At 41.2% G+C, this 24,528-nt stretch overlaps 1 protein-coding gene across 3 annotated transcripts in view; it reads left to right on the plus strand.

Annotated features, from left to right (window-relative positions):
- The window catches only part of stxbp1a (syntaxin binding protein 1a), a 41,961-nt gene extending 20,090 nt beyond the window's left edge, over positions 1-21,871 (plus strand). For 2 of the 3 annotated variants that reach the window (XM_078955644.1, XM_011482065.4), the window contains 18 exons: positions 245-294; positions 2,231-2,312; positions 2,412-2,488; positions 2,586-2,664; positions 2,830-2,933; positions 4,934-5,082; positions 5,249-5,333; positions 5,446-5,576; positions 5,873-5,980; positions 6,104-6,164; positions 7,768-7,833; positions 7,909-7,989; positions 8,162-8,300; positions 12,422-12,531; positions 13,643-13,744; positions 13,909-13,994; positions 14,651-14,805; positions 20,313-21,871. In XM_078955644.1, the coding sequence (XP_078811770.1) occupies positions 245-294; positions 2,231-2,312; positions 2,412-2,488; positions 2,586-2,664; positions 2,830-2,933; positions 4,934-5,082; positions 5,249-5,333; positions 5,446-5,576; positions 5,873-5,980; positions 6,104-6,164; positions 7,768-7,833; positions 7,909-7,989; positions 8,162-8,300; positions 12,422-12,531; positions 13,643-13,744; positions 13,909-13,994; positions 14,651-14,805; positions 20,313-20,395 (1,748 nt within the window). In that variant the 3' untranslated portion in view covers positions 20,396-21,871. Of the gene's footprint in view, positions 1-244; positions 295-2,230; positions 2,313-2,411; positions 2,489-2,585; positions 2,665-2,829; positions 2,934-4,933; positions 5,083-5,248; positions 5,334-5,445; positions 5,577-5,872; positions 5,981-6,103; positions 6,165-7,767; positions 7,834-7,908; positions 7,990-8,161; positions 8,301-12,421; positions 12,532-13,642; positions 13,745-13,908; positions 13,995-14,650; positions 14,806-16,143; positions 16,293-20,312 lie in introns of all 3 variants that reach the window. The other variant, XM_011482064.3, reaches the window with a different exon arrangement.
- The last annotated feature ends 2,657 nt before the right edge of the window (positions 21,872-24,528 follow it).

Raw genomic sequence — 24,528 nt, forward strand, 5'->3', positions numbered from 1 at the left:
CCCCCGCGTGGTTCTGGGATTTTTGCTCACCGTTCTTGTGATCATTTTGGGTGAGATCTTGCGGGGAGCCCCAGATGGAGGGAGATTATCAGTGGTCTTGTATGGTCAACCTTCTCCTCAGATGAAGTTGACTGAGTTGGACGTTGTTTATGTTATCTGACACTGTTCTTTTTAATGTGTTTGGTGAATTAAACTGATAGAACTCTTCATGAGACCTATGAAGCATTTTCTCTTCTTTTTTCAGAGATTATGAATGATGTGATCAAGAAGGTGAAGAAGAAGGGAGAGTGGAAGGTAAGAAGCCAGAAACCTGAAAGCTGTCGTGATGTTTGCTAAAAACTGAAGGAATGAAGTAGCATGAGGTGGAAGGATGTACCTCTGTACCTTTAAAAGAGAGAACTGAGTCAAGAGAAGCATTTGGTGTAATATAATCAGTGCTGTCATGCCATTCATTTTTGTTTGTTTTCAGTTAATTAATTATGACCTGCAATTAATTAATCTAATTAATCTATTTTTAATCAAATCAAATGATAATTGCTGTTAAAAACCTCTTTTTGAGATATTTTCATTTAAATTTGTGACATTTTAATCCAGTAAAACACCATTATACAACAAAAAAACTGGCTTTACGAATTTTCTTTTTTGAATGTGAAAGAATTCTATCCTTTACTTTTACACCACAAAGAGGTATTTTTTTCAATCTTGAAAAATGTAAAGAAAAAAAAAAAACAAGAACAACACATCAGGGCCACAGTGCTCAAATTGAATACGTAAAAGGTAGGAGCACTTTTCTGAGCAATCCAAAAGATATTGAACACAGACTTTTTAATAATACCTGAATAGATATGTTGACATGCCCTATTCCGCCATTTACTGTCCCATGTGATCAGAACCCCATTCATTTTTGATAACAAACACCATGTCAGGCTTTATCCCTTACGTGATAGAAAATAGCTGTTGAGTTGTGGATTTATTCTATTTAGTTCTGTGCAGAGCCACAAAGTTGGACATTGATGATGACATCAGCAACAGATGCACAGTGCGTGTTACAAGCATGCAATGTAAGCCATGTTTCAGCTGAGTTCAAATAAAACATTGATGCAAGTAAATGGTTGGACTTTTCTTTTTATATTTGAGAACACGACAATAGTGATAAATCAAAAATGAGATTATTGTGGTCAAAAACACACTCTAATTATTGTGATCATTTAACACCCCTAGTTATAAATTCTTCCTCCTGCTTGTGGCCATGAGGTGTGGTGCAAGAACAAAACCTGGGATGAGTGTCAGAAACAAACTTCAGGGTAGCTCAAGTCTTCCTATGAGATAGGTCATGAAGTCATCTGAGAGAGGCTTGTAGTCAGGGCTTGGCTTTTGAAAAAGGAAAGGAGCAAGTTCAGATGATTGTAGGGATTGTTCAGGATGTCTCAAGATGCTGCCCCTGGTGAAATAGTGCAAGCATGTCCAACGGACCCAGGGCACACTTACCTGGGAACACCTCAGTGTCCCCCAATAGCTGAGAGAAAGAAGGCCAGATGGAAGAAAGTCTGGGCAACTGTGCATTGGATACAACATAAGCCAAATGAAAACCATATGAGGGTGATGAAGCAATGCATGGATAGATGTATGAACGTAGATGTGATGTTAATGTAGATACGTACATAGATAACTGGATGGATGGGTTAGTGGATGAATGTCTAGATCAGGGGTCCCCAAATCCAAGCCTGGAGGGCCGGTGTCCTACATGTTTTTCAACCAAGCTGCCATTGAAGCTCCGTATTGGTTAAACACACCTGACTCAGGTAATCAACAGGAAATAAGGCAGGTGTTCTGCAGCAGGGCAGGCCCTTGAGGCCTGAATTTAGGGACCTCTGGTCTAGTTGGTAAAATGGATGGATGCATAGGTAAAATGATACATGAATAAATTGATGGATGAATGCATGTATGCATGGATTGATTGCTGAATAGGTACACAGATGGACGGATTGGTGAATAGGTGTAGGGATTGATGGATTGGTGGGTGGATAGATGAAAGGATAATGGATGGATGGATGGTTGGATGGATGATGGATGGCTAGTTTGGAAGCGAAGAAGGTTAATTCATACATGAATAGATGGATGTATGCTACATGGATGGATGGATGGATGAATGGATTGAAATATAACCTCTTTTGTCTCTGATTCATCACAAAGGTGGAGTTTGTATAATCACCTTGTTATCTGTTGCCAGGCGCTGATTGTGGACCAGCTGAGCATGAGGATGTTGTCCTCCTGCTGCAAGATGACAGACATCATGACGGAGGGCATTACAAGTAGGAAATCATGACTAAGTCTCTCCTCTGAGCATCCTGGCTTCCTTGTGTTTGTCTGCATAAATATGGTATGGTACTTTTCTGTGTCAATTCATTCAGTTGTGGAGGATATCAACAAACGGCGGGAGCCTCTCCCCAGCCTGGAGGCCATTTACCTGATTACACCTACAGAGAAGGTAATTCTGCCTCCTGTTTGTGGAGTGTTTTGGTTTTTCTATAATTGTGTTAATTTTTGAAGACGCTCAGCTGAAAATAAACAATATCTTTCTTTAGTCTGTCAACACCCTCATTGCAGACTTCAAAGACCCACATTCGTCCAAATACAAGGCAGCCCACGTGTTCTTCACAGACTGTGAGTAATTTGAGGACATATTGTGGAATTTTAGTTTTTAGTTGACAAATCTTAATTTAATCTTTAACATACTTTTGAGTAAGAACTGACACTGAGAATTAGTTGTCGTTGACTTGTGTTGGGCTCAGGGGGCAGGGTAAATGGGATTGTTGTTATTGTCCACAGCATGCCCTGACCCTCTCTTCAATGAGGTGGTCAAAAGCCGTGCTTCCAAAGTGGTGAAGACGCTGACAGAGATCAACATCGCATTCCTGCCCTACGAGTCTCAGGTGAACTCATGCTTCATCGTCTTTTCTAGTCTTATTTATTTTCATTAATGACACTTGTTTGATTTGAGTTTCTAAGAAAAAAACAACAATTAATACATTTTAAGACATTTTTGCACAAAAGAGGAATAATTGAATACACGTACACAAGTCGGTCATTTCATTCCTTTTCTGCCTCTGATCTGGGTTTGGGTTGGACTGGAAGGGAGAGCTCCTCTTCTCTCTGGGAGCTCTGCTACCCAATGATGCTACCCCTGCCTCCCTGAAGGCAAATTATTTCTATTTCATCTTCAGAAATTCTTCCAATCACACTCAAACCTGATCCAGACTATGAGCTGATCAGAAGATTTTCCGAGCGTTTAGCATCAACCTTCATGTTCATGTCTGATCAGCTGGCTTTTATGGTACATTTGTAATGCAGCGCCCTGCTCTGTTTCAAGGGCAGAAGAGACAATTTCTCTCGAACGAAAATTGTTTTGTTTGCACATATTTTTGAGCTTCAGGTGCAAAATTTATTTTTTGAGCACACATTTTTTAAAGTGTTTACTCTCAAAACAGTGATTATTGTGCTTGGAGTAATGCCACAAAAATCCCTAAATGGTTCAACCCCCGTACAGATGTACGTGACAAAGGCTTAAGGAGTAGCTCCAGTGTTCCAAAGCCAGAATTGAGGTTCCTCTGAGTTTGAGGTCGGCCTGGTCTCCTGTCCACCTTTTCAGGGAGGCTGGGAAGTGGAATCCCACATAGTAGGAGGACATCCTTAAGGGCCTCCTTTTTAAAGGGAAGAACCTAATCAACCACCCTAATCTAGGGGTACTGCCCCCTGATGCTCATGTGATGCTGCAAATGTGTCTGCCAAGACAGTCCTATGGAGAAATGACTGTTGATGGGAAGGGTTTTCTGTGAACCTCCAGGAAACATTTGATCACATTTAGTTTCTGGTTTGTCTTTTTTGGCGCAACGTCTGCGTCACATTTAAAAATGGCATCCAATATTTTTTACAACGGCTTGTAGTTTTTACTTTTTTTTAATCATCATCCCTATTTATGCATAAAGTAAAATTCAGACATTATCTAACGTAAGTCTTTCTGAGGAATTAAAACTTGAAAATGACTTTTCTCTGAATTTTAGCTGCTGTACGTGCTGAGGTGTTGTTCGCCTAGCTTATCACTGTGTTCTGGTTAAGTCATTTACTGCTCATTGATCTCTTTTACCATGTTGTGACTGGAAAAAATAGGTCTGTCTGGATTTAAAACGGGTAGGAGCAGCTGCAGAATGGAGCAATGTGGTGGGAAAAACCTGCAGAGGACGCTGACAGGAATGTTAAACGCACATTTTTGCTTTTTTAAGGAATAGAGGTAAAAAAGTCTCAGGTGGCCATTTGACCACTAGGTGTTGATTTATCAGTGTCTGCAGCCAGACCCTCCCAGAAAACGTCACACTTCCTGATGTTTGCTGTACTTCTAAAATGCCTCCTCCATCCTGCCTTCCTTCCTTCTTACATTTCCTGTTTTTCACCCCTTCTCTTTGCCTCTGCTGCACTTTACATCCTTCCTTTTGTTCCATTTTGTATTTCTGCTTTACTCTCCTCATGCCACCTTACTCTTTCTTGACTGCAGAATGATGTGTGGTCCACAATGCTTTGCTCCACTCCTGTCAGCTTTGATTAATTCAGCCTTTATGATTTTCTGCTGCAGGCGTAGTCCCGCCTCCAAGCAGATCAGATTGGTGGAGCTGGGATTCAAGGGGTGGGTTTTAGCCATAAGTCAGCACAGGTCATGTGACTTTTGACAGATGGGATGGCAGGAGGCAGCAGTTCGGTGATGCAGGGGAGGAGAAAAGATGAAAGGAGGGAATGAAGACAAGAAAGAAAGAAGAGTGATAAAGAAAAGCAAGCATACGTGTAAATAGAAAGAGGTGTTAGGAAGACTGGAAAATAAAACAAAGGATAAAGGAGTAATGCAAATACATAGTGAAACACAAAGGTGCGTGTTTGTGTGCAGGTGTACTCTTTGGACAACCCAGACGCTTTCCACAGTTTTTACAGCCCTCATAAGACCCAGCTGAAGAACCCGGTGATGGAGAGGCTGGCCGAGCAGTTGGCCACGCTCTGCGCCACCCTGAAAGAGTACCCTGCTGTCAGATACAGAGGGTGAGTGGAAGAGGACGCCACAGAGCTGTGGTTACCACTGGCTGGCTTCCCTTAGTAGCTCTTTATTTGTTGATGAAAGGATTATATGTAAATTAATTGATCTGGTTTGTTATATTGTTCCCCAAATCAATTTCTGCCCCTTCCACCCTTCTCCTCTGTCTGTTAGAGAGTACAAAGACAACGCCACCCTGGCTCAGCTGGTTCAAGACAAACTGGATGCTTACAAGGCTGATGACCCCACCATGGGAGAGGTGTGTTTTCTTCTTCTTTATTTCATTGCAGTCTCTAGAAAAACAATGTTGTCTCAGCTAGAGCTGCAGAGTTTTCTATCTGAGCTTTAAGTCTTTTTCATGGTTGTTGCAGGGTCCAGACAAAGCCCGCTCACAGCTGATCATCCTGGACCGGGCCTTTGACCCCGTGTCACCTGTCCTGCATGAGCTTACCTTCCAGGCCATGGGCTATGACCTACTGCCCATCGAAAACGACGTCTACAAGTATGGGCTTTAACCCTCGTGCTATTTTGTGGGGTTCAGATGACCCCACCCTTACATTGGCGTGTTATCCCTACCATGACAAAGGTGGAAAAATGTAATCTATGGACACCAGTGAAGATCACATATCATTGAAGAAAAAAGGTTCAGCGCACTGTTTTGTGCCTTGGAGGCACGTTAACATTGGGGGTGGGGTCATCTGGACCCCACAAGATAGCACAAGGGATAGAGGAGAAAAGGTTTTGTTGAATTGAAATCCTGATTTATAATACATTAAATCCTTGATTTATAACTGAAAGGTATGATACCAGCGGCATTGGGGACTCTCGTACCAAAGAGGTTCTCCTGCATGAAGATGATGACCTGTGGGTGAGCCTGAGACACAAACACATAGCTGAGGTGTCCCAGTGAGTACCCTTTTTGTGCTGCATTAGTTCAATACTTTCTTGCTCTGTTTCGATGCTGCAGAGTGTGACGTTCTGTCTGCTGTCACTCAGTGCTTGCTCATTTCTGTGGGGGGTTGTCTTTAGGGAAGTGACGCGCCAACTGAAGGAGTTCTCCGCCAGCAAGAGGATGAACACCGGGGAAAAGGTGAGGACAGACTGATGTTAACCACGCAGCCATAAAAACAGAAAGTGTTGATGCATTTATCTACGTTAAAGTCCCATCAGTTGTTCACCACGTTTGACCCCATCCCCTGGGGAACGGTGACCTGCAGTCACCATTCGGTGGTTTAACACCCCAATTCAACCCCTTAATGCTGAGTGTCAAGCAGGAAATTATTGGATCTTGGGTATGACTTGAATTTGGACTTGAACCCACAAAATACCACTCTCACGGTGGACACTCAACCACCAGGCCACTGAGCTTTCCAAACGCGATCTACTCAGACAGGGATGACTGTGTGTTTGGGGCTCTGCAGAAGCTTACCGAGGTTGGTGTTCACAGCGTGGAATCAGAAGTTCATTAAATATTGGTGGGTTTTGTCAGGAAGTGAGCAGCAGCAAAAGGAAGCCTGCTTCCCTCTGACGCAGAGGCATTAGCCTGAAAGTGATGAAAGGATGCCTGGCTTTTTTTAAAGACATTAAAAGATAAAAAGCTTGTCTTTACCCAAAGACAGAGTTGATCAACGCTGGCTTTATAAAGAACATGATCTGGTTTTATATATCAAACCGTTCTTAATCCAAATGAAATGTTGCTTATTGACTGTTGCACCTTATGTCAGTATCGGTTAATTTATTTAGAATTTAGACACATTTTCTCAGTAATATTCTCAGATTTTAGTGTTTTTGTTTCACATCTCACTGTTTGCTTTGCACATGACTACAGTGATCCCTCGCTATAACGCGGTTTACTTTTCACGGTTTCGCTACTTCACGGATTTGGATCGTGCATTGTGTTCTGCATTCTGATTGGCTAAAAAGTCACTCCGCTTCTTCTCTACCTGTGCGTCAATAACGTTGCAGTTTAATATGTACACGTATGTAAAACAGCTTGCCAAATTTACATTACGTCCGTGCAAATTCTCTTGCAATTTCGAGTTTCTCTAAAACCCATAGAAAAAAGAGCGACAACTGTCTATCACTATGTTCTTCTCCCGAACAAACACACCTGCACCGCGGCTTCAAAAGAAGAAAACACTGCAGAGCGGAGTCAGGATGCAGCGGCTCAGTCTGAAGAGCAGTGAAATACACCTGAGTCACTATTTATCCGACTGTACTTTATATTTTTTTCTTAATCATTTTAAATTTTCTCCCGTTTAATCCAATTACTTGGGTCGCGGTGGGCGGGGCTTATCTCCGCAAAATGAAGCCTTCTGTTCACATTGATGATTAAAATTATTATTTGACAGGACAGTACAGAAGTTATTTGTTGAAAAAAACGTTTTTAAAGTACTTTGATTTGTGAAACAAATGCTTGAGCCTGTAAGATGGTTTGTTCTTTCTTTTCAATGTATAATAGAGTATTTAATTGTATAATAATTGTTAAAGAAAAATAAAGGTTTCTACTTCACGGATTTTGCCTATCACAGGTTATTTTTGGAACGTAACCCCCGCAAAAAACAAGGGTTTACTGTATACTGAAGTCTGCTTGAAGAGTTTCGTGAATCACAATTTTGTTGTGCTTTATTACACTGGAGTTCACTTCGTTTTGAAGGCTGTTATTGAATTATTTTCTTGCTATGTTTTAACAGACCACTATGAGGGATCTGTCACAGATGCTGAAGAAGATGCCTCAGTACCAAAAAGAGCTCAGTAAGGTGTGTGCACGTTGCTTTTCTCCCTGAACATGTGTGTGTGTGTGTTTATGCTGATGATGTGTTTGTCTCCTCCAGTACTCAACCCACCTGCAGCTGGCTGAGGACTGCATGAAGCACTATCAGGGAACGGTGGACAAGCTGTGCCGCGTAGAGCAGGTGAGGAAAAAATGAACGACCATTTAGTACACAGGAGGAGATTTCTGCAGGCTCCTCCTGCTTGCAGATACATTTTGCTGTTAATGCTCAAAAAGGATTTTTAAATAGAAACATTTACACAGTCAAATGTGAAAGTCTGCATGTCTAAGAGGCCGAAGGCTCTCTGGTGCAGGATTTGGCAATGGGCACAGACGCTGAGGGAGAGAAGATCAAAGACCCCATGAGGGCCATCGTGCCCATCCTGCTGGATGCCAACGTCACCACATACGACAAGATCCGCATCATCCTGCTCTACATCTTCCTCAAGAATGGTGAGGCTGCCTCCCTTCTTATGTTGGGCATGGTTGATGTTTTTTTCTGTCTCTGCTGATAAATTTCTCTCCGTTTTTATCAATTTAAACAAGAATGTTAAAAATCCCATCTGAGTGTGGGAATGTTGTTCTCTGCATTTGATCCCTCCCCTAAGGGGTGGTGAGCTGCTATTACAGCTATGTTCAGGAACCGTTGGGTGGTTTAACTCCCCCCCAAGCCAACCTTTTAATGCATTAATGCATTGGTATGACCCCCACCATGATTTGAACCCACAATATTGGGACAGACGCCAGAAAACATCACATTTCTTCAAGATTTTTCAGGAATCTGAAGGTTTTATGTATCAAATGGAAAATAAAACTGTCTTTTTTTTCAAAATGGCAGCTTTTCTGGCTGACTTTTTGATTTGTTTGGTCGCCTATGGGTGACCAACAGGTCTGTGTCATTTTTCATATCTTGATACGTTCATATCTTATGTTTTATCTTTTTTTTCAGCTTTAGCCAACGGTTCATGGATTCTATTTTCACAATATTCCTGTAAAAAAGTGCGCAAGCAGCAGATGAAAGCCACTTTTATTCTAGTATTTTTTCTCAAGTAGCTTCCAGGTGATGCTGGAGTAGTATGAAGCGAGTGATTAAAATCTCTAGGAGTTTAATTTGTAGCTGGTAATACAGGCGCTTTTTTATTTTTAAGTCTTACTGCCTCTTACCAAGGTCAAAGGTCATCAGAGCCTTGGATGTGTTTGTAGACTTTAGCTGGCAGTGTGCGTGAAATTCCATTGAGGTCCTTCAAATCAGTTTTCTTTCCTAAATGTTTAGGAAAATGGGAAATTTGACACTTTGTCGCAAAATGTTTGCCAAGCCGTAGGCCATGTGGCCATCCCATAATACTTTTAAAACTTCCTGTGGATATCCCCGACACGTGTGTTTTAGTTTTATCAGTGGATTTTGAAATATTTTTTAAGCTCCAGTACGTCCAAAATGTATTGTAGGTTGTGTGTAAATCTTGGTGGGTTGTTGAGTATGTGGTGGTGGTCAAAGTGTGAAGAATTGTGAAAACACTCTGGTCCCTGCAGTCCAGCACTGCTGCTGCAGAACTAACTAAAACAGTAAACTTTACTTTAAACTGAAGATATGCAGGTTTTCTGCAGATGCTATATAATCATACATAAAGAAAGATCTCCCGAAGCAGACGAGCATATCAAATGTAAACATAGGTGTTATTGTTGAGTTGAAGCAGAGGCCTCAGACTCACAGAACAGAGAAATGAATGCAAACAGAAAACCCAGAACATCAGAATAAAGAGCATAGAAAGAGGACTAGCTGAAGGAGAATAAGCAAAGACAATAAGTCATGCAGAAGAAAGCTAATATGACATGAGAAGACGCTCTGTCAGGTTTTGTGGTTGGCCTGTCAAGGTGCAGGAAAACAATAGCATGGACTTAAAATACTAAGGACTAGTGCACTGCATATATGTTGACCTTTGTTTCGGTGCAGAAAGTTTTTCTGCTTTTCTTTTGCTGTCTGAAGATTTGTTGTTCTACTGACGCTCATGTGTTTTTCTTGAGTCGGACAGTCATTTTTCCAATCATTCCAACAACACATAACGCCGCATTTTTCTAATTTGTGTTTTTCCCTGATGGACATAAAACCCGTTGGTGCAGTTGGGACAAAAGCCACAGCTTTGAAATAAAATGTTCTTTTGTAATGTATATATGTTCATTTTCAATTAAGATTAAAGCATGTCTTCGTCCAGATTACATGTTATTTCTTTCTCTTATAAAACGGATCACAAAACACACAAGTCTAAAAGTTTGCCCATCCCTAATGGTAGGTAAACTGGTTCCTGAGCGTAGCTGTAACTGCAGCTCACCGCCTCCTAGGGGAGGAAAATCCACACCGACTAAAGTCATGAACGGAAACAGCTCAGTTGATCTGACTGTGACAAAGGAGGAGAGCAGCAACCATAACTAAAAGGCGGAAGAAAAAAAAAGAATCAAGTTAAAATTCAAAATAAAATCATTGATCTGAACAAAATCAAAAGTTTTCACAGAAAAGCATCACAAAAACAGACAAATAGCTGTGCAGTTTTTCCAGGAGAGCAAGGAACCTACAAAGACGGCAGGAAGTGTTCTGCACACATCTAACCCACAATGTGACTCTGACTTGAGTTGTAACGTGTTGAGTTCCTTATTTCAGTTGCTTTAACCCACAGGTCTCAAACTCCAGACCTCGAGGGCCGGAGTTCTACTTGTGTTATAACCAACCTACTATTAAAGCTCCTTTTTGGCTAAACACACCTGATCCAGGAAATGTGCAGCAGATGAGGCAGGATTTCTGAAAAACCAGCATGACGAAGCCCCTGCTTTAAACAAATGTAGCATCTGCTAAAAGATTAAAGTCTAACTCTGATCATGTTTTGATGTAAGGGCGGCCGTGGTGCAGTGGTAGGGCGGTCGACCCATGATCGTAAGATTGCAGGTTAGATTCCCGCCTTGCACGCATGTGTCGAAGTGTCCTTGGGCAAGACACTGAACCCTACCTTGCCTCTGGTGGGAGGTTGGCGCCAGTGTTCGGCAGCAGAGCCGCCGCCAGTGTGTGTGAATGTGTGTGTGAATGTGTGTGTGCACGGGTGAATGGGACTGTGACTGTAAAGCGCTTTGGGCCTTCGTAAGAAGGTAGAAAGCACTATATAAGTATACGCCATTTACCATTCACCAGTTTTTAAACGTTTTCCCTGTGCTCTTTTAATTATGATTATGCTGGTTTTAGCCACAAACACACACAAAAAAAAAATTGGTGTCGTTTTCCAGGACATAGTTTCTGCAGAGCTGTAGGAGTTCATCAGGAGTTGTGGGCGGGGCTGTTGTTGCGGAGCAAGCCCCCCCCCCCCCCCCCCTTTCCCTTCCCCGTTAGGGAGCAAAGTGGGGAGTGTATTTTCCACATCACAAATACCGTATTTTCCGGACTAGAAGTCGCACCGGAGTATAAGTCGCACCTGCCCAAAAATTCATTATAAAGTAGAAAAAAAACACAGATAAGTCGCTCTGGACTATAAGTCGCATTTTAACTTTCACAACCTTATATGACACAATCATAGCAGACTGTTTATCTAATAATTTCACAGTAATTTTTTCTCAAACTTATTTATTTATTCTTTTCATGAAGCATCATTGGCCAACTAATACTCTGTTTTCATTCTGTATTTGTAGAAACTGTTTTCACTTTTATTGCATTCTGAATCTATGAAATCATTGGAAAATAGAATATTATGTTGTTAGCCTTCAAGATCTTACTGTAAAAAAAAGTTTGCTGATTCTCTGAGTCACTTAACATACTCTTAACACTTAACATACCTCATCCATCAAATTGACCCAGGAACATCATCTCTGTTCCTCACAAATGAACATAACAGGAGGGTTAACAATGTATTTATTTCAATTTATTTCTAATATAAGTCGCTGCGGAGTATAAGTCGCACCCCTTGCCAAACTATGAAAAAAGGGCGACTTATAGTCCGGAAAATACGGTACGCTCTTTTTTCTAACTGAAATGTTTTTTTCTGCTTCAGTCTCCAGTTTAATTCTTTTGATAAAGACGCTTAAACAAAAATAGGAGGTTCCCTTTTTTGCTATTGGTGTGAATGCGCCATAAACCCTCACCCTGCTAACGTACAGAACATCAGATTTCTGACCAAAGAGGAACTAGACAACTCAAACTCCAAAATGTCCATTCATTCTTTTTCTGAAGCCGCTGAATGCCTTATGGCATCATGGGGTTGCTGGAACCTATACCATATACTGTTAGGTGACGGCAGGGTAGTACACCCAAGACAAGTCCTCAGTCTGTTACAGGGCCACATACTGGCGTAGTCAAGGGACAGTTTAGAATCTCCAATCAAGCTATGCAGCATGTTTTTGGACTGTGGGAGGAAACTGGAGTGTCCGTCAAAAACCACACATGGATGAGGAGAACATGCAAACTTCTCACAGGAAGAACACAGCCGGGATTTGAACTGCTTTGCTACCCCCCAAAAAATGAATTAATATAGTAATAGATGCTTATTTGCACTTCAGACATAAACTGCTGTTGTTCTGTGTCTGTTTGTTTTTTTGTTTAGGAATCACGGAGGAGAACCTGAACAAGCTGATCCAACACGCTCAGATTCCCCCGGAGGACAGTGAGATCATCACCAACATGGCTCACCTGGGCGTCCCTATCATCACAGATGTGAGACCCCCCCCCCCCCCCCCCCCCTCCTTCCCGCTCTGTTGTTCCCAGCTTCCATCATCATTAGCTTTCATCTGCATTTGGAGCAGACTCTCAAGCCTTTAATTTGGTTTGTGTTCAGACTGGAGATGTTTGGTTTCCTTAAAGTGAACCAGAGTTTGTTTCCTCCAGTAAACCAGGACAGATTTTCAGTCTAAATACACCAAAGTGGACCCTGGTCCGGGACCAGGAACCTCTCTGCCCCTACCTTTGAGGGGGTCTCAGTTTGTTTTGCAATCGAACTGAGCTTCAGTCCGCCCTGAGATTCCTCAGTCTGACTACACTTCGTGCCCGAAGCAGAACAACGGGACCAAAACGGCCATCGTAGCCGGTCATCACGTGTTGTAAACACACCAGGAAAAAGGAAAGGGAGGAGCCACGGACAAACACTAAGCAACGATTATCTTATTATCAAACAGAAAAATGGGCCCAACTGCTTACCTGTTGGAACATTTATTTTAACACCACTGAAAACACTTCTTACATGCTTTGTTACGCTTTCGCACGCACTGCTGTGACATCACCCTAAAAGCTACCTAGTAGTTCCTTAACAGAATTCTCTTAAAAACAATGCCATAACACCACAACCATGAGACAGCAGTTCATTGAAATGTGATCGGATCAATTCAGACTCATCAAAACCATTTTTAAAGGTCCCAAGAAAGCGAGTAAAAGTGTTGCTTCTTTCTGACGTTGATACAGACGTTCAAAATTGATCAACGGAATATAAAGTTTGACTTAGTAAACTATCCGGACAACGACTGCAAAGCGCAGGACTTCCATAATTTCTGTCTCCAGTTGTTTTGCCCCGTTCTCGTAATTCCTGGCCAATGACTGAAGAGATCATTAGTCATGTGGTTTTGTTTACAAGCTTTGGTTTGAAATAGGAAAGTCCGGTTGAAAGGCAGTCTGAATACACACCAAATAGAAGGGTTCAGGACTCCATCCGGACCAAATTAAGCGGACTCGGTCCGGACCAAATGATTTTTTTCAGTCTGAATAAAACCTTAATTCAACTTTTAACTCAGATAATTCAGTTCTCCTTTTTTTTTGTCATGCCATTTCTCTTTAGTCGACCCTCCGTCGGGGGAAGAAGATGGACAGGAAGGAGCGTGTGAGCGAGCAGACCTATCAGCTGTCCCGCTGGACGCCACTGGTCAAAGACATCATGGAGGTTCGTTGTGTGCAGTTATGAAGCAGATTTTAGTCAGATCAGATATTTTCTCACATCAGCTTTGGTGAAACTTCAGACTTCAGCCTGAGGCTTGTAAGGAAGGATTTTTAGCCTCAAATGAATGTGAAACCCTTCAGAGGTTCTGTTGCATTGATCTTCTGCAGGACGCCATTGAAGATAAGCTGGACACCAAACACTATCCCTACATCTCTACTCGCTCCTCCGCCTCGTTCAGCACCACCGCAGTCAGGTACTCACACACACACATGCAAACACCCCCCCACACGGACACACATAAATGTACACACACAAAAACACGCAAAGACACATGCACACACACAAAAACACACAGGCATGCAAACACACACGTACATACCATCACACATGAACTGACACTTAAACACACACACTTTAACACTGACACAAACACACACCCATACACACACATAGAATAAGCATATGGCAACACAAACGCACAGACACACCCACAGGCTAACACACGCAGACACACTCACATGAACACACATGGTAAGGTAAAGACAAAGAAGCATGTGTCAAATAAAAGTAAGGATCAAAGGAGAGCTAATGGTTGCCATAAACTGCTTTCAGGATGCCATAATCACGGTAAAAGACACATTGATTTTTTTCAAATTTCAGCTCTAAATTTCAGCTCTAAATTTCCAAATGTGTACTTCAGTCATTTGGTTGTAAAGCTTGTGTCAACTGAGAGAAAACTTTCAGGTAAAAGCCTAAGCCAACAGATGATCTGATGGTCTCAAACAAACTGGGCTTTTCCTTCTATGATGTCTGGGCCCGACTAAGAAAACAAAGTAGCTAATAAGTTGAGTTTTTTTTAAGATGAGCTACATAACGTCTATGATCCACCTCGTGTTTCTTCTCTGGCAGTGCTCGGTATGGACACTGGCACAAGAACAAGACACCTGGAGAGTACCGCACCGGACCACGGGTCATGGTCTTCATCCTCGGTGGTGTGTCCTTCAGCGAGATGCGCTGTGCCTATGAAGTCACACAGGCCAATGGGAAGTGGGAAGCTATCATCGGTAAGTGGCCCAGCACTTGAGGGTGCTTCTGGCAGGAGGCATTCAGCAAAAGATGGCTTTTGAAGGACTCACCTCTGAGTCCAAGTTGAGGATTTATAAAGTGGATGACAAGCTCTTTGCTGAGTCAGAGGAGAACGTTTTCTCTGTGCGGTTGTCAGATTCTTGTACGCGTCTGAACTACAACATATCTAAATGTTTAAAGAAATAGTATATAGTTATTACTCATCTGACGTCATAAACAGGCTTTATGTATCCTGTAGCTGGTCCCTGCTTATGTGTTATTAGGTAACGCTTACATTGAGGTAAATGTACATTTCAGCCATGGCAGTGCAGCAGATCTGTCTCCTCGTCTATCTTCTGCAGTCTGATGGTGGTATGACAACACTCGACTAGAATGAATTGGATTTACAAGAGCATATGCAAACTTCAGCAACTGTGCTTGTGTGCATTAACCTTTAGACTGTGAAGCACCAGCTGAAAGGATTCCAGCTATGTGAACTCTGCAGATGCCAGAAAACAGCTGTTTGTTTTATGACCTTCAGACCATTTTTAAGAATGAACAAAAAAACAAGATTTTTATTTCAAAAAAGAATAGGAATTATGATGTTTGCTTTAAAGATGGAGAATAATACTCAGGCAAATATTGATAGCTGTTGAGCTGAGCAAAGACAATTCAAATCTCAGGAGCATAAGGACATTAAATTTACTGATCCCAGAACTCATGAGTTTGAGATATCTGATTGGAAAATGCTGTCCCATTTTTAAAAATACAGTACAATAATGGGGTTGTAAAGCTGTTCACGCTGCAATTTGTTAGTTAAACAAACAAGCAGGAATAAGAACACAAAAACACAAGTTACTCATCTATGTTTGAAAAGAAGAAAATTCCCTAAAAACGCCATTTTTGCTGCTTGTTGTCTCATCATTCTGTGACTGTCTGGATTTCATAAATGTTTTGTGTTATTTTGCAAAGAAAAAAGAAGCAATCTTCCACATTCTACACAGATGTCACAACCGAGCTGACATGTGCGTTAGGAAAGTCCTCTGTGTGACGCCCTCTGTGCTTTCTAAACGTCTCAGTTCCTCTTCTGCGGTCTTTGTTAGAAGTGGAGTGTCTGTTTTGTTGTGCTCTGCTTCAGCTACTGTGTTTCAAACAACTGTCTTCTTGTGTGTCTGTGCGCTACTGCCGTTATGTGTGTATGTGAAGTGCCAGCGGTGGAGTGTGTGTCTGCAGGTTGCTTGTGTTTAACCCTTTTGTGTCTGTCTGGAGAGCCTGGGGGGGAGAGGCGAAGCAAATGCTGTGAGACGCCTGGTGAAGCCGCCTCTGTTCCTCCACAGGTGCCACCCATACTCTCACCCCTACCAAATTCTTGTCGGACCTGCAGCATCCCGACTTCCGAGAGTCCACTAAGGTGTCCTTTGAGGACGCTCAGCCCTCAGACGAGTGAGGCAGAGACAGATTGGGAGGGAGGGAGATCACAAAAAAAGTAAAGGCAGCTGCACAGAGAAGCCCTTTCTGAACATAAGGGCTTCTTCCTCCTGGTTCCCCCTCCTCTTTGAACGCTCAGTTTTATGTTCCTCCACCCTTGTCCTCCTTGTGTCCCTCAGAGATGGACACTTCCTCACTGCATGGACTCTTTTATTAGGCTGCATGATGGCAAATTCAATCATGCACAAAGATTAAATTGATCCTATGCAAATGGTTTTGATTTGCTGATAAAATTGAATCAAACACGCATCAATATTATATTAGTTATTATAAGAATTTGTAGAGGTATCTTATAAAAAAACAATCACAAAAGGTTGTGGTAATATCTGTAATGTCTGTGCTTGAGGAGGTCATGTGACCATCCCTGCTGCTTCCAATCATCTTAGTGGAATCAGCTGCACCTTTATGGCCATCCTTTGGATGCACATGAAGGTGTGGTCTGTCATCTTGATCTCCACAATTAATCTACCCCAACATCTTTATGAGCTCCCAATGCCTGATTTTTGGATGTGAAGCAAAAGACAGACACCTAGAGTTGGAAGCGCTAGCTGCCTGACCTGACATGAGCTTGAATTGATGTTGGACATCAGATACGAATTCTCAGTTTTATGGTGTATTTTGTGTTACTTTGTGTCGTCGTCACGCTGTCGCTCATCACTTGCTCACATGGATCCCAACTTGTCTGTAGAGAAGCCGGATTTAAATGAAATGCAGCCAAAAACACAGCTGATCAAAGTGAAGCACGCTCTAAAGACTGTCTTAAGTTGAGTCGTAGCAACTGGACTTCAAATATTCTCCCTCGAAACGTTTTTGCGGTTTCAAATCCAATCTCAAGTCCAGTTGCTGTGACTCAACTTTAAGACAACGTCACCTAGATAAATCAGAACCTTTACTGACTGTTGTCAGCACGTTGAAGTCTACCCAATCCCATGAAGCCTCTCTGCACACACTGCATGCCAGTGCTGCAAAGCTCTGGGTCTGATGTTTCAGGACAACAAAAGAGGAAAATGACAGAAACATAATTCTGTTCCCTAAACATATAAACCACTACGACTAATGCTAAACAAAAAGTAAATTTGTGTTTGCTAGATTCTTTTTTTTTTTTTAACCAACAAAGTCTCTTTCTTTGTTCGTTTCCGTTTAAATGTTGCCACATTTGTGGGGTGAGCAGCAGAGGTGAGTTTATGGGTTCCATCTTTTAAGAAGGGGTCAAACTGCTGTACGGTCTCTTCAACTCTTAACTATGAGTCTGTTTGTGATAAACTGGTACCCCCACTTGACTGATCTAGGTTAAGCCCATGCATCAAGACCAACAGCCAAGTTGGTGTAAAACCATTGCATTATCTCCAAAGTTTTAAAAAGCAGGAGATGCCAGAAACAGACTGCAAAGTGAGCACCCCATTGTTTCCTGTCTTTGGGAGAAGCAGAATACACGGAGTCAATCTTCTGTATCCAAAAGGCTTGCTATGACTGCCCGTCGCTGTCAGACTCGGTTGGCGTCTGCCACACTGTTACCTGAATGTTTGAGGGAATATAAGTGGATTTTCTCCCTATGGTGTTTAGATTATATTACAGATTACATTACATGAAATGTAGGGTCGTTCAGAACACATGAAGAACACTGACATTTGCGCATAGGAGCATCTTTTGATGAGGCAGAGGAATGATGTGGGCCAGTGTTTCCTTTATCAAAGGAGCTTTGTCGTCATCTGAGTCAATCTCAATAAAGAAATATGGAAATGAGCTTCTACAGCCAGGAATAAATCCACATGTCCACAGTCTAAAACTCTACTTTCTAAAAACGGAGAATTCCTTCATAGTACAAATGATGATGACGAAAGAACCTGCCCACAGTTGTGATTCAAAGCCCCACTGAACACGAGTGAGATCGACTGTTTGTGCCAGAGGAACCAGCTACAGTAGCCGATTGATTTGATTGAAGAAGAAACGCTGGTTGAAGAAGGCGAAGGTCTGCAGGGCCGTGTGACCACCAGGAAGGGTGGGGGGGGGGTCTTCTGCTCATCACACCGTTGCATCTTCCTCACTAATGTGGCTCCAAATAAAAAAAGAAACAAACAGATTTCCAAAATTAGATGCATTAAATGCCAAAAAGCAGCAAAAAAAAAATCAAACACAAATGTTCATGCTTTGATACAAAAAAATAACCTGAGAAGTCTAAATTTTACTGATCTGATTTATCTTGACTTATTGGTTAACCAATTCCTTTTAATGTCAGACACAGTGACTAAATAAATACATTAAATGAATACATTTCTCTGCGATAGAAAAACTTGTTTTTAGAACACACAAATCTTAAACAAATCCCAAATTTGTGCCAGGGTATCTGGGGGTTTTGTCCTCAAAAACAGTAAAGGTGGGTGTAAAACTCGTGTTTCTGGGCCCACAAAGCTGTGTGTTTGTGGGACAACAGAGTCATGGCCTGGACTCGGTCCTCTGTCTTAAGTGCGTCCACCCGCTGCTGTGGCCGCTGCAGCATCAGGCGGAGCTTTGATCATCTGTGCCTTGAAGAAACATCTAGCAGAAACAAACTATATAGCTCCAGTGTGAGTGAAGATGTTCAACAGGTGCAGGGGGTAAATCCAAGCATCTCTCTGCCTCTTTTCTGATCCACTCTGAAGATGTGACCCATCAGTGCATCTACTTCAGTAGACGACACAAAACTGGCAGACAGGTAGCTTTACTCCAGCCAGCACCTTTTGGGTTTAGCACTGTCTGAAATGTGTCTTCAGCTGTCAGTACGGCAGCAGCTGTCACACTCTGTTTTTGGACTAGATGGCATCTAGAAACGGCCTGCTTCTGCTCCTTTTTTGCCTTTATGTAAAGACTTTTTTTTAACTATCTGCATGCGGTTTTTCAGCCATTTGTTGCCTCTGAGACGTACAGCAGTAGCATCATTGTAAGCCGCTCATTTAGTGGAAAAACGTCAAATTTATCAGGTTTGTCCTCTGTGTTCTGTCAGAAATATAACATTGACTTGTGTTGTTATTCAAAAGTCTTCTAGTTTTTGTTGTTTTAAAAAAAACACTTTTTCTACATGTCAGTTTGGAGGTAAGGGATCTGTAGTATTTACTGCTGTTAATTTATTAAACCTAAATTATGTAAGTAAGATGCCCCGAAAACCTCAATAATCTTAGGATGTTGTAAATTTTATTTTTAAAGCAATGTTAACAGAGAGTCAGTCAAAAGGTTTCATTCTGAAACAAAAAGAAAATAACTTTTTTTTGTTGAAAACTGAAGCAGCAAAAGTCTAAAACATGTTCTATCATTTTCTCATGATGGAGGACATGTATTGAGACAAATTAAGCTTAAAATTGCATTTGTTAGTATGTCTTTATTCAAATTGTTGTAAATCAGGAGCAGACAAATATTTGTATTTGTTATGTAAAGAATAAGCTGGGCAGGCCACAAGCTCCCTGCTCTGCTCCATTCTGATGCAGCCCCTAATAATCATAACCAAAAAAAAACAAACAAACTTTTAAAATAGATCAAAAGATGATTGGAGTGGGTCTATCAAGACTTAATTCGCTGAATTTCAGATGTGTGGTCTGTGTGGAAGTTCCTCCCATGGATTTTTGTGCATGTTGGAAAGTCCATAGAAGAATCAATTCATAAACAGTTACAATAGGGAAGTTTAAAGCATCAGTTCAATACATAAGATCCATTGCTGTTCTAAGTTTTCTTTTTGGTATTTTCATCGTCTGGTGTTTGCACTTTGGCTGCTTTTTTATTGTGTTGTGGAAGAGATGCTGCTCATCTGCTGCAACACTCAGCTGTTTCAGAGATCGTCAGACCTTTCAGGCACCCTCACTAAAGCTGTTGGCACATTAATGACCTGCTGACTAACCACTTACACCACCATAACTTCAGGCTCTCGTTAAACATCATGTGAGACTCCTCCATTTATAGTTCACTCATAACAAAACGACACGTTTCTATAAACCAGTGTACAAGTCTAATGCTTTTCTCTTGTGTGTGTGTGTTGTGTGTGTGTCTCCAGGATCGACCAGCATCTTCACCCCCACCACCCTTCTGGAACAGCTGAAGGCCATGAACAAACCAGACGAGGAAGTGGCGAGCTAAGATCATCCAACCACATCTCTATGCTCTGGTCCTCAAAGCCCCGCCTCCCTGTTTTACCGCCAAAACTCCCCCAACCAGATCCTTTATGTGTATGCATCTTGCTTGAAAATAAAAAGTTAGATTCTAAAATATAAACATATATGTCTTATGAGAGAATAAACTGTTGGTATTCTAATGTTTTTGCAACCTAAAAGATTTAGTAAGAACTGAATATCAGAAGAGAGTTTGAAACAGAAAGTACCAAAACGGCACATTGTTCCCCCTCTGGGTCGTCTGCCGCTCTCCGAGGGGATCATGCTGTAAAATAAATCCGTCTCCATGCAATGTGTGTGTAAACAAAAAGTTCCCGCCCATTTTGGTGTTCAGTAGCATGCTTGGATTTGTCTTTGTTTCAGGTGTGAGTGTTGTTTTTTAAATGTTCAGGTTGAATACGCCAACAACACGTTTTGAGTCTCTAGGACGGGGAATATCCTGCTGGAGAATGTGCACATCTGAAGAGGGAACATCCTTACCCGGGTTATGTGGGGGCGCTCCCAAATGTTGCTTTCTGTGGCGAAGCTGAACGTCTGTGACGTGAGAGCAATGTTTGATCCCCCTCCTCTGAAGAAGCACAGAGTCGGACAGAGAAGAATAATAGCTGAAGTGGATTTCCGATCATTGGTAGAGGTCATCACAGAGACTGATACTCAAAACATAGTCGTGGGTCGAAGTATTCAGTGAAAACACTTGTTTGAGGAACATAAAACAGCCCCGTTCTGCCCTTCAGTCTGGCTCTTTAGACTGTTTTTTTCGTAGCACTTTCCCTGAACTTTTCAAACACTCCACATCCTAAATGTTGAAGGCCATTGCTTGCCGATATTTAAAAAGGGCCGTTTGTATTTCAGTATTGTATCCTGTCGGATCCCGTCATGGTCCTTGGCGGCGTTGGTTGGGCCATGCTCGGGGTAGTGCTGTGTATTTGTTGCGTCTTTGCTGTTGAATGGTGACTTTCCCGGCTTGCTGTAGTAAAACTTTTCCTTTAAAATGCCAAACGTGAAGCCGCTGTGTTTGTGGTGCTTTAGCTGTAGATGTTAGTGAAATAAAAACATATATCATTTCTCTGTCTCTTTACTTCTTCTGTGCGATGTAAAATCCTTCTGGTGAATGGCTTTGCAAGGAAAAATAAAATATTCCCCGGCCACTTCTCTGTTCCTTCCTTTTTGAGTTCTATATTGCACTATAATGCATTTTGTGTGGCACAAATGCTTGATTTTTGTTTTTTTATTCTGTTTGACGCTGTATAGGGTTAATGCTGTTAAATCTTTTGATTTAAATCAAAGTAATTTATTAGTAGAGAGTGATGCTGAAACATGAATTTGTCCTGAAGTCGTCTCACTTACTGGGATTGTACGTTTGCAAGTGTTGAAGCACAAAAAGTACTTCCATGTGTTAATAATGTGTAAGGCTGTCTAATAAATTGGCTTCCATTATACCATACACTATGCTTCTTTATTTTGGCTGATGCACTCCCCCCCACCATCCCAGCTTTTCATACCCTTGAAAGCTCAGACATGAACAGTGAAATGTATTTGTGCTTTGCAGTGGAGGAAATAAAAGTTGTCTTGTTGATTTTGTGGGTTTACCCAACAAAAAAAGAAATGGTCAATCTGTCATTCTAATGAAAGAGGGAAGATCACAAGGAAAATCAAGAAATCCACTTAACCCTTGTGCTATCCTAGGCACGTCACGTCAAGTACATAAAGACATTCTCAATGGATCGCCAATTTCCGGAGTCACCATGGAAACGCGTGTTGAAAAAAAGAGAGGGCTTTAGTGAGACGGAGTCTGAGATTTTTATGACGGCTATGAAGATTATAAATTTATTATTATTACATTTATTCAACCTAATTTCTTACGTCTATAAAACTCAATAATTGTTTATACAACTCAAATTTACATATTTATTTAACTAAATGTCATATTACTCCAATTCAATTAATATTTTTTCCATCTTAATGAATTATAATTCTTGAACTCTCATATGTCTAAGTTTGAGCCAGCAGATATTTGACATTTGTATAACAATAAAAAGAGCAAGTCGATATGCAGTTGGAGAGTACATCCATTTAGGAATTTTCCAATATAGTCATATCACATTAATTGACTGTAGGGGTGCTATATAAACTCATCATCTTCTACCTCCCTCTCACTCATGGTGCAGAGACATAAGCACAGTAGGACAAAATAACTCGGCAAAACACAGTAAAACAGCTAAACAACTAAATACATTTGGTCAAAAACCCACACTTAAAGCCAAATCCGTCCAGACAGGCAGAGGGAATGGTATCCCACAATCCCTTGCGCTACCGATCTAACAGCAGCACCAAAGTTACACCTACTTAATTGAATTAATTTGAATGAAAAGTAAAATAAAGTAAAGTAAGTAAAGTAAACTTACTTTACGGGCGGCTGTGGTGCAGCGGTAGGGCGGTCGACCCATGATCGTAAGATTGCAGGTTCAATTCCCGCCTTGCACACCCATGTGTCGAAGTGTCCTTGGGCAAGACACTGAACCCCACCTTAGCTCTGGTGGGAGGTTGGCGCCAGTGTTCGGCAGCAGAGCCACCATCAGTGTGTGAATGTGTGTGTGCATGGGTGAATGGGACTGTGACTGTAAAGCGCTTTGGGCCTTCGTAAGAAGGTAGAAAGCGCTATATAAGTATACGCCATTTACCATATGAAAACTACATGTTATTTTTAAACTGACTTAACAAAAAAAAAGATTTTTAATGATCTTACCTGAAGCAAATAATTAAGTTAGATCAAAGTATAAAGTTTATCTTTCCAACATCCATATGTGGTCTTATCACCCTCTCACGGTGGAAAAAGTATTATCTGAGCTTCTTCATCCACTAAATCATCTTCAAACGGACACACGCTGCTGCTCTCTGAAAACAAACTAAGCTTCAACTAAACCTGCTCCAAACCAGGTTATGTTCAGAGCATGAGTTGCCATGGTACCTTGACCCTGAAACATACCTCCATTTCTGGAACTGAAAGCTGAGGTTATCAACTTCCTTAGCCTCAAACTTACCGTGGGAGCTAGCATAACCTGATTTCTGGAATACCCCCCTGCTCACCTGATTAATGACAAAATATAACTAATCTTATCAGAATGTGAATATTTGTTTTATTATATTTTAACTAATATTCACAGTAGATTTTAGGCGAAAAAAGAAAAGTCCAATTAAACAACTGATTTTACTCATTTCAATTTGTATTATAAACAAAAGAATACATATTCTTTTACACAGCCCTTACATTCTGTTTCTTCAGCAACTGCTACTGATCCCACATTGTAAACATGATCACAAGTAAAGTTGGCATTTTACTGCCTTTGCAGTGACATCACCCGATGAGGCTGTTCAGGTTTTCAAAAATGTTTTTTTCCCTCTGCGGATCACGATAAGGTGGGATCACCTTATTTCTGTGAATAAAACAGCCTAATTTGATTCACTGCCACACTAGAAGGTCGTGTGATGGGCGGAGTTTAAAAGAGCTGCATATTTTTACGGAGAGTTGGTTCATGTTTCGAGATCTGGGGTGTTAAAAGGAACTCATATTTCTTATGTTAACAACTAATAATTGTATTTGAAGGGTTAAAAACCACAAAACCAAATAATGAAACTATCAAACTTAAAAAAGGGAAAATACTTTATTTTCATTTTGTTGCCAATAAAGACAAAAAAACATTTTCTGTAAAACATTTAACAGTAGAAAGTGGTAATATGCTACATTAACGTTAACACTATTCATCTTAACTTCAGTCATATCTAACAAATCCTAGAAAATTTTAAAAAAAGATAAGATATTCAATTTACAATAAAAGTTGAGAGTACGTCCAGCATCTCCATTCAACAGATAACTTTTATAAACGTGAAAAATGTAACACACCTGAAGCTGTGCCGGGACAACAGAAGAACTCAGCCTATGAGCAGATGGAAAAACACGTCTGGCATTCTGCTTTTCCAGTCAAGTTCTAGAATTCTCTTGAACTAAGACAAACAAGATGGTTAAGACACTAACTTCATGAATCAAACAAGAACAAAATCAGATTAGTTGAACCTGTTTTTGCTGCAGCTGACTGGTGTGTA

The sequence above is a fragment of the Oryzias latipes genome, chromosome 12, assembly GCF_053564925.1.
Source record: "Oryzias latipes strain Hd-rR chromosome 12, Olatipes_Hd-rR_3.1".
Taxonomy (NCBI): domain Eukaryota; kingdom Metazoa; phylum Chordata; class Actinopteri; order Beloniformes; family Adrianichthyidae; genus Oryzias; species Oryzias latipes.